This window comes from Melanaphis sacchari, unplaced genomic scaffold (assembly GCF_002803265.2).
Source record: "Melanaphis sacchari strain LSU unplaced genomic scaffold, SCAv2.0 Contig20_pilon_pilon, whole genome shotgun sequence".
In the NCBI taxonomy this organism is placed as follows: Eukaryota; Metazoa; Arthropoda; class Insecta; order Hemiptera; family Aphididae; genus Melanaphis; species Melanaphis sacchari.
In genome coordinates, this window is record NW_020271042.1 from 5,237,426 (window position 1) to 5,247,007 (window position 9,582).

A 9,582-nucleotide genomic window follows, 5' to 3' on the forward strand; every position below is an offset into this window, starting at 1 on the left:
TTTTTTTTTTAAAGTTATGTAATTTATATTTAAACGATATGAATAAAGTTAATTAAACTAACTTAAATATCTTTCTAGTATAAATAATACATAAATAATTCAAGGTGTCACAAAACTATTAAAATAAAAATGACGTAATTTTTTGCGAAGAGGGGAGACAAAAATGTCTGTCACGAATTCGCATTCTCACGGACTCTCATAATCATAACAATAATACAATAGTAAATAGCTGTTAATTACGAGTATATCACATAACTGACAAGTTTGACTTATATCGCGTGTTATCTATATCTATTTCTGAAGTCAATAAAGAAAAATAAATTAGTCAGCCAAACAAAAATAGTTAATACTCATTATTATACCTTTTGAATCTCTCAAAATTTTAGATATAGGAAGTGCAGTCAAAGAAAATCTGGTAACAAAGATGCACAATTCGGTTTTACACTCAAGTTATGATTTTGATAATATTATTATGAAATTGAAGTGTTTCGAATTACGTTTTCATTACTTATCCATACTGTCGTTTGCCATTAATACGTGCATATATGGTCACTATCATCTATGTCCGACCGTGAAATTAAAATCGCCAGTTAACAATTCCCATACACACACATACAGTGACAATGATTTAAATGGGAAAAATGAAAATAATAAATAAAGAAACAAATAAATAGCATAGTATTGTGCAATACAAGTCATGATTGTCGTTATCCAGCATGGGGAGTTGTACGTATCAAAAATAATGGTAAATCCCAATTATGAGGGAGAACCGCATCGTTCAATATATGACTAAAACGGTATCGGTCGTCACGCTCATAACATTTCGTGTTGCATTGGCTATTATTCATCATTACTATGGTACACGCATGGTAATATTACATTTTACAGCCGTAAATATTGTCCGCTTATATAATACATTAATGTGGTATATACAATATTCATATAGCAAACGGTGACGGCAGCATCCACGAGGCAACTAACCTTGTCGACCGGTCGACGATGTCCTGAACGTCAAAGGAGTAGGAGCTGTTTTCTTGTTATGCATAATATGGTATAATATTCGTTCGGCGTTTATGACGTGTGCGTGTACGAATGCGTGCGTGTATCGTGTGGGTGCTGCGGAATATTTCCGACGAATTGAATTCGCCACGGAGGCGCTACGACCGGCTTTGGAGACATCAGAATTAATGATAATTATTGTTGTCGTATAATAATGCTGTAACAACCTGAGAGAGACATGTTATACGACCATATACGCTACTGAGAAACGTTGTTCGAGTAACAATTTCTACCAATCATAACGATCATATTGTTAAAATGGTTTGTAATATTATTGGACATCAATCAAGAAAACAACTTGGAAAAAATGTTAAATTCATAGGTATTATATCAAAGACCAAAAAATTTAAAACTATTTTATTAGTTAAATATTCAATAATAAAATATTTTTTCCATGACATATAGGTACACATAATATTTTACAATAAGTTATTGGCTATTGCGCAAAACACAAATATAATCGTATGCTGTTAAAATTAATATTTTTACTTTCAAATACTTATGATTAGAATGATTTATTTCAGAAATTAGGATACTACTATTGATTAAATCGGCACTTGAAAAAATAATTTAATTTAATTCTGATTATTTAAAAAGTACATGAAAATTTTCACTACATAAATATTGATGACTGGAACATTTTTTCCAGCTTTTTTAAAAACAGTATTATCTTTTGTACATAAATAAATATCGGTAATCAATTAAAAGATTTAATTTAATAAATAGCTTGTTTTTTTTTATTTATAAGATCTAGCTTCGCTTCTTGATTATTGTTATTTTTATCAGTTAAAATATCAATATGAGGTCTAAATAAGCTATCAAAATCAACTATACTAGGGAGTCATAGCTTCTGTTTATTGTTATCAAACATTCGTCTATACACTAAAAATCTTTTTCAAAAATAACGTAATAATATTAGTATAAAAATATAAAACCAATGGTCACCTCCAAAAAATAGTTGTAAATAAAAAAAAAATTTTTTTCGCGAAATAAATCCATTTACTCCTTGTAGTTTAAGCGTCGCCCACTATAGGCATGTAATTTGTCTAGAAACAAACCCAAGGCACTTAAACATATAGAATTAGCATTGCTAATAATATTATAATATGCTTGTACTATGTTATGAAACGACACAGTGACCGAAAAAAACAATAGAAAGACCACCCGCCGTATCTGACGGGCTTATGCGTCACATTGGCTACTTATACTTTCCATACTGACGCACAGCTATGTGGAATGTGTTGCAATCCGTTTCGTCCCGAAGGGAAATAAAATCGAAAACGTATTGTTTCTAACTAAAGTTCGTCGAAATGTAAGTAAAATAGCAGTCATTATTAATGATTATCCGACGTGGAAACACACATAAAAATCAAGCGAACAGACGTGTATCCTATCCCACGCATCTCTTGAACGGTTGCCAAGTTTTATAAATTATAAGACTGGTATTTTTCAAAGTGTATACATATACACATATTATACGGTCAAAATCACACGATACGTATGACACGATGATAGGTCGTTTTAAAAATCACGTTTAACCAGCATAGTAAAAAAAATAACGATACTTAAGAGCAGATTTTCAGGTAGTATATATTATACATTAGATTAAAGTGGATTTTGGAGAAGCCATTAGTTCCATCGTCTACACTCTGCAATATTGATTTTCTTTAAAATACTTTGACAAAACTTAGAAAACATTATATATTGTTATAAATTGTACACTTCTATCAGGAAATATCTGGTCGCGACTAAACCAGCTTTATATATAATGTGATATGTATTATATTATATAGATTTTTTTTAAAAAAACAACAGTACGGAACATTAATTTATCAACATTAAATCTTTCCGATTTCATAACAAACGTTCCAAAAAAACTCAATGGCAATGAAATATTATCAGCTTTACGCATTTATTTATTTAGAAAATCCATAAACAATTACGATTTCAATCATTTAATGGTTTATCTAAGCCTTTATTTTCACCAACAAACGTTTCTAAGTTATTTTACTATTACAGCAGATTTATGATTTTGACAAAAGCCGGATTCTTATCAAAGCTGTCATCTGTTAGATATGTTATTTTAACCTATTAATACATTTAATTACATAATACAGGATACTGATGAACATATTGCTAATCAATTTAAAAAAAAAAATGATTCATTTTAAAAAGTTAGGGTGAGTCACTAAATCGCCCCGTAATTGTGAAATGTATTACTTGAGTTTGAATAGCAAATAAAACACGTATAAAATTGTTTAGACCAGAGGTAGTGTGTTCTATCTCCTTATACTTATGACTGAATGACTTTCTAAGGTTTAATTTTATTCAAATCGATTATACACTTTAGAACTATAATAATAATTTACCCCATTAGATAAAAAATACACTCTAATTTTGCCACAACAAATCAATCGTTACTTCTATAGAAAAAAATTAATTTAAATAATATACACGTGGAAATGTTTTGAATAAAAACTGATATATAATGTTATCTCATATATAACAGTTGTTTTAATATACATATACATATACATTAAGCTTAAACATTTTGCCAATCAAAATTATTTTAGTGGGTATCAATTATTATAATATTATGAGGTAAATCTTTTATTTGGACTAAACGTAAAACATAATACATAATGCATTTCTATTTACAATTATTAAGTTTTAAATAGCAATGTACTTGTTAAAACTAAATTACAACAAAACATTCCATAGTATATAAATACATTTAAAGTTACGAAAAACAATTAATAGTAAAAATAGTGACCATAAAATATTTTAAGTAGAGGTAATCCAAAGATTAAATTTAAATAACATTTAATTAAAAATCAAGATAAATACATGATTCAGATTTTTCATTTTTTAAACTCGATAAAAATTATATAATACAAATATAATATTATTAACTATGATAACTTATATGAATAATGAAAATTCTCGTAGTTTTTGATAGTTCGCAAAAGTTATATTTTATTGATTTAAATGTTATTCTTTTTTTTTTCAGATATTTTTAACATAAACTCTTACACTAATACGAGAGAGCTTAATTTATTCTGAAAACATTATCTTGTGTCTACAAATAATATGTACTTATTTATTTTTAAACATTCCCCGTTTAAAAATTCTGTGTAAGCCATATTTTTCATTGATACGTTTGATAAAACTATTTATAATATATTATGATGGACTTAGTTTTATTAAATATTTATAAAAATTAACAAACCAAAAAAAAAATATTTATACAAAATTCAAATTATAACTGTTTATGATTAAAAAAATAAATCTATAACCTTCAAAGAACATTTACTATTGCGAATTTTAACTTTTGGTAAAATATAAGTACAATTTTTATATGATAACTTGGAGTATCATTTGTTAAAATTATATACTTTATAAAACATAAAAAAATAATAACTTATGTGTCATCAAAGTCATAAATATATTTTGACACCAACATGTTAAAATCACTCACGTGAAGGACAGAAATAACGAAAATTAGAATTTTTGTAACTTCCCACACACAAATTGATAGGATGTTAATTTAATCAAATTTTAGATATGTTAAAAATAACAATTTTTATGCATTCTATTTATATTTCACATTCCTTATAAACTTGTACATCAATCGGACTTACCATAACGTTACAAATTGTTAGTCATCCATTATTTTGGATATTATTTTTAATTTAATGAACGCATTTTTATTTAATTAAGTATATTTTATTTAATGACGGTCCGTGATTTAAACAAAAGCCAGATGCAAGGGAATTATTACTCATTATTAAGCCTCTGCCTTCGCCTAATAACATAATATATAATGTTATTCACACAAACATAAAATTTTCTGTATAAATCAATATTTGACGGTGCAGGTAAACTGCATGTACGTAATAATATCGCTTAAAGAGCTATCTAACGATGCCATACCGATTGAGATTTGAATGGTACATTTAACTACTGGGTTATAATACTTCTAGTACAAACTAATTTCAAACCAACGGCCTTTAAATAATCAATAGATAACAAGCAGATTTGAATAATCTATAGCTTATGGGGAGAAGATGGAAGAACGTTTTCAATAAATTGATTTTGAACATTTTAATAAATGTATTTCCGATCTCGGACGAGACACTAGGGGAAAATATTGTCGAATATTCTATAACGTAAATTATAACGAAACGTGTCAAAAGCATATTGACATATTATTTATTTTTAGCTAGGTAAAAATTAATTAAACTGATGACATCGAGTAAACTAAAAATGTCGGAATGACCATAATGTTTTGGATTGTTACACTAATGAAGAATACCTAAAAATATTGATTAAAATGTATTAGTTTTGCACTTTGAGAAAACACTGCACGCTATAGGTATTGATTCTAGGTACCTATACAAATCATATCAAATTAAATTATGTTGTCGTGGCTTAAGGTATTAATCTTGAATGTGTTATGGCACAATGTCAAATGTTATATATGAAAGGCAGACAGATAAATCTAACGTACAATATTTATCTGATTCACGATTAATAAACTTTGTCATTATTAGCATGTCAGTGGTATCAAATATCCACGAAAGAACAATTCAGCAAATTATCTTCATAAACATTTTAATCACAAGACTAAGCAATCTAAAATGGCGTTGTACAACATTTAGCTGTTGTTTTAACGTGACAATTAATCATTTTATGCTCTAAAGTCCTAAAAATAAGTTTAACTAAAAATTTAGTCACAAACATTCTACTTTGAAAATATAATAATATTATAAGTATAAATTATCAGAAACGTTATTGTAAAAATATTTTATTAAAGAAGTCAGTTTATTTAATAGTTTTTGGTTCTGTATCAATAGAAATATTATCAGAAAGGAAATAACTTGTATTAATTCAAAATAAAAGGCATGTTCAGAATAAATTGTGTAATAAAAAAAAAAAAAAAAGTAATAATATATTATTAATTCTGAAACTGAGTACAAAACAATAACAGAGATATTATAATATGAATTAATTTTATTAATGTGAATTAAAAATTCAATTTTTATTAAAATTACTTTCTTATATTTGTAACGTAATATTAACTGTAGTAGTTTAAAGAAAATGTATAGATATTACTTTACTAATTTAATAATTATTAATGTATACGTTTAGAACAAATTAATTTTATTTTTATTTAAAATAGTAAAAACTGCATGTTCAAACCTTTTAAAATTAAATTCAAGAATATTTTATTTAAAAAAAAAAAATAATCATTTTTTTTTTTTTTATAATCAATTATGGTATTTTTTTACTTTATCACTTTAATAATATAATATATGATTGGATTTTCAAGTTATTGGAATACAAAGATTTTAGATGCATAAATAATGTTTATATTTCTGAAGTTTTTGATACTATCCATTATTATTTAACATTTTAATATAATATATGATTTGGAAAATAGTGACCAAACCAGTTAAGAAATTCCATAATAATTTCATGGCATTAACTTATTTTAAGTTTTAGTTTTAAAACATTTAGAATTTTTTTGCAGTTTTTGTATAATTTATATCGAATACAAAATTAAAAGTTTCATTATCTATTTGAGAGAAGCTATTTTTATTTCTATGTGAATTTCATAAATGAATAATTCATAATATGAACTAAATTATAATGTTTAGTAATAACTAATAGATTAAAATTATTCCAATTGTATTTAATAACTTGGATGCATAATGATAACGATGGTATAAATTACAAATTAGATAAACGGTAAAATAAAATATTAATCTAACAATTTATGATAAAAACTAGAACAAATTATTTTTATTTTTAATATTTAAAAATATTATAAACATTGAAATCCTTAAAAATGTATAAAAATCGAATTTTAGTATAGGGTTTATATAGATATATGGATATTCAAACTATAAAAACACCTATTGTGCAATTCATGTATATCATCATCAAAATTATAAGGAAAGATAGTGCAAGAAGGTTACATAGATGTCACACCTTGATTACGACCTAGATCAATGTTACATTCGTTTGTATCTTCTAATTACGATTCAATAATTTATTACTATCATGTCATTATTGTATATATTATAAATGTGACGATAGACAATATTCTTTATAAACTGATAGGTATTCATGTTAATGTATAAACGAGTTTTTAAAACAATTTTTAATCTCTAGTTTTGTGTGAAAAAATAATGAATACATTAGCGTATTATTCAATTATTTCCATTAATAAATATATTATTACGCCATTATTTATTGAACAATTTGTCTTTTGATAAAATTATAGATTACTATTTAAAACGTATCAAATCATAGTTCTACATAATAATTTATAGGTATTATAATAATTTATAATAGTATGTACTATACAACCGTTTATAATCATCAGTGCCTATATTAACAATTGTATTACATTTGATAAAAATATTTGTTAATGAATTAATAATTAAAAGAAGTATTATATATATATATATTGGATTAATAAAACAAAAATTATTATATCTTACTTTAAAAACAGTAAATAAGTTAAGTTAAAAAATAATAAATTAATAAAATAATAACGTCATTAATTAAAATAAAATATACTGATTATTTAAAAATGAATCAAAAAAATTAATTATGATTATTGATTAATAAAATATAAAATAAAAGGTATATATTATTACCAACCAAAATTAATATCTTAAAAATTAAAAGTAAATTTAATATTATTTAGTACCTTTATTATTTCGTGGTTAACTTTTCACATGTGTGAAATAATACTTTTAATACAAACAACATTAGAATTTTTTTTTTATTTCTAATTTGACGTCTTCCGCTTAGTTTTTACTCACTATGTAAACTATAAAATAAATATGCCGAATTATCAACTATTTTTTCGTAAAAGAAGCTAGTTAAATTCAACTGTAAAACTATTTTGTTGATTTTTGTTATTTTAACTATTCGTGAATTTATATGATCATATTATATTTTTATAGATATAAATTTATTTACTGCTAAAATAGGCTATTTTAAATTGCATGACTTAAATGAAAAAAAACAACTTTATCTAAGTTATTGTTTAGTCTATCTGTGTAAATTCTAAAATACCTAAATTTTGTTATCATACAAGAAACCTGGTATTAGTTATATGAGCTATTTAAAAATATTTATAAAAAATGCATATCTACTATTTTATTTTGTTCTATTGTTTAATATAAATAGAATTTCGTATATTTGCGTTAGTTTCTATTAACTAACAACATACAAAATAAACTTTTAATATTTAAATGTTACTCATGTTTTTTTTTATATTGATATTTTTACGTATGTAATAATAATATACAATTCTAACGAAATAATTGATCAGTTATAATTACTTAAGTTTGATAAAGTAAACAAGAATTTTTTTTTTTCATATTTTTCATTAATATTTATTTAAGTAAGCTATTAAACTAGGTATTTTATGATTATAGGATATTATTCTATAGGTACTTAAATAATTTAAAAATAGAAGTAAATATAACATTTTATTAAAATAATATAAAATGTATTACAATTCATCTTACAATTATTATGATTTAAAGTATTAAAGATTATCTATTTTTAAAATGTATACCACACTTATACTAATTGATTAAGTATTTTTATATTTGTTAAAAGCTGGTTTTAAACATACCAAACTAAGTAAGATTAATGTTTTATTTTTTAAACCTGTGGAATATTTATAAATTATAAGTTTTTAGTATTTACTCGATAATAGCATAAAGTTTCTATAAGCTATAAAATCGAATATAATGCCGAAAACAAATAGGTAGGTACAAGTAAAACAAGTGAAAAACTATAAATCGTTAAACTATTAAAAATATTAATTCATACCCGGAAACTAGCTTATACGTGTGTGATATAAACATAATATCAACTATCTTAAAAAAAAAAAAAAAAAAAAAAACAAACTTTTTCGGGATATCGTTATGTTGTATTATTGATTTTTTTTTAAAATCTTTGAACGATAAAAATCCTAATCATAAATGTTTTAATAATATAACATAGATAAAGGATAGGTACTCACGTTTGTACGCGGTTTCAGAAACATCTCGTGTTGCAGGCGCATGGCGTCCGGATGCTCGTATGGGTTATCCTACTGGAACCCGAACGGCCGGAGCTATGTTGCGTTCGCGTACGTGAACGTGTATATTTTATTGTAATGTAATGTGTGAGACGACGCGGCAGACGAGAGTGAACGTGTACCTCAGTGTGTGCGCGATAACAATCGCGGGTTCGTTGTTTGCGGACTGGTTTGTTCCGGCGTAAAGAGTACGAATCGTTGGTGTTTCGGTCTTATATAGCGAAAGCCGGACCGGTCTGCACAGGGAGACTTTAACGCCGCCGTCGCGGTTAAAAAGAAGATGATGGCGGCGGTGGTACGAGCGAAACGAAAAAAAAATCATACGATAAAAACCGTATTACATTAGCTGAGGGTTCAGCGGTCAAGGCCCAGCGGATGCCACGTTGACCCCGGACACGGATTATTTTTTTTTT

The 9,582-nt window shown here is 25.4% G+C and overlaps 1 protein-coding gene across 3 annotated transcripts in view; it reads right to left on the minus strand.

Annotated features, from left to right (window-relative positions):
- Positions 1–9,349, minus strand: part of LOC112593808 (collagen alpha-5(IV) chain-like) — a 31,099-nt gene extending 21,750 nt beyond the window's left edge. For 2 of the 3 annotated variants that reach the window (XM_025338363.1, XM_025338362.1), the window contains exon 1: positions 9,113–9,349. In XM_025338363.1, the coding sequence (XP_025194148.1) occupies positions 9,113–9,154 (42 nt within the window). In that variant the 5' untranslated portion in view covers positions 9,155–9,349. The remainder of the gene's footprint in view (positions 1–9,112) is intronic. The other variant, XM_025338364.1, reaches the window with a different exon arrangement.
- Positions 9,350–9,582: the final 233 nt, after the last annotated feature.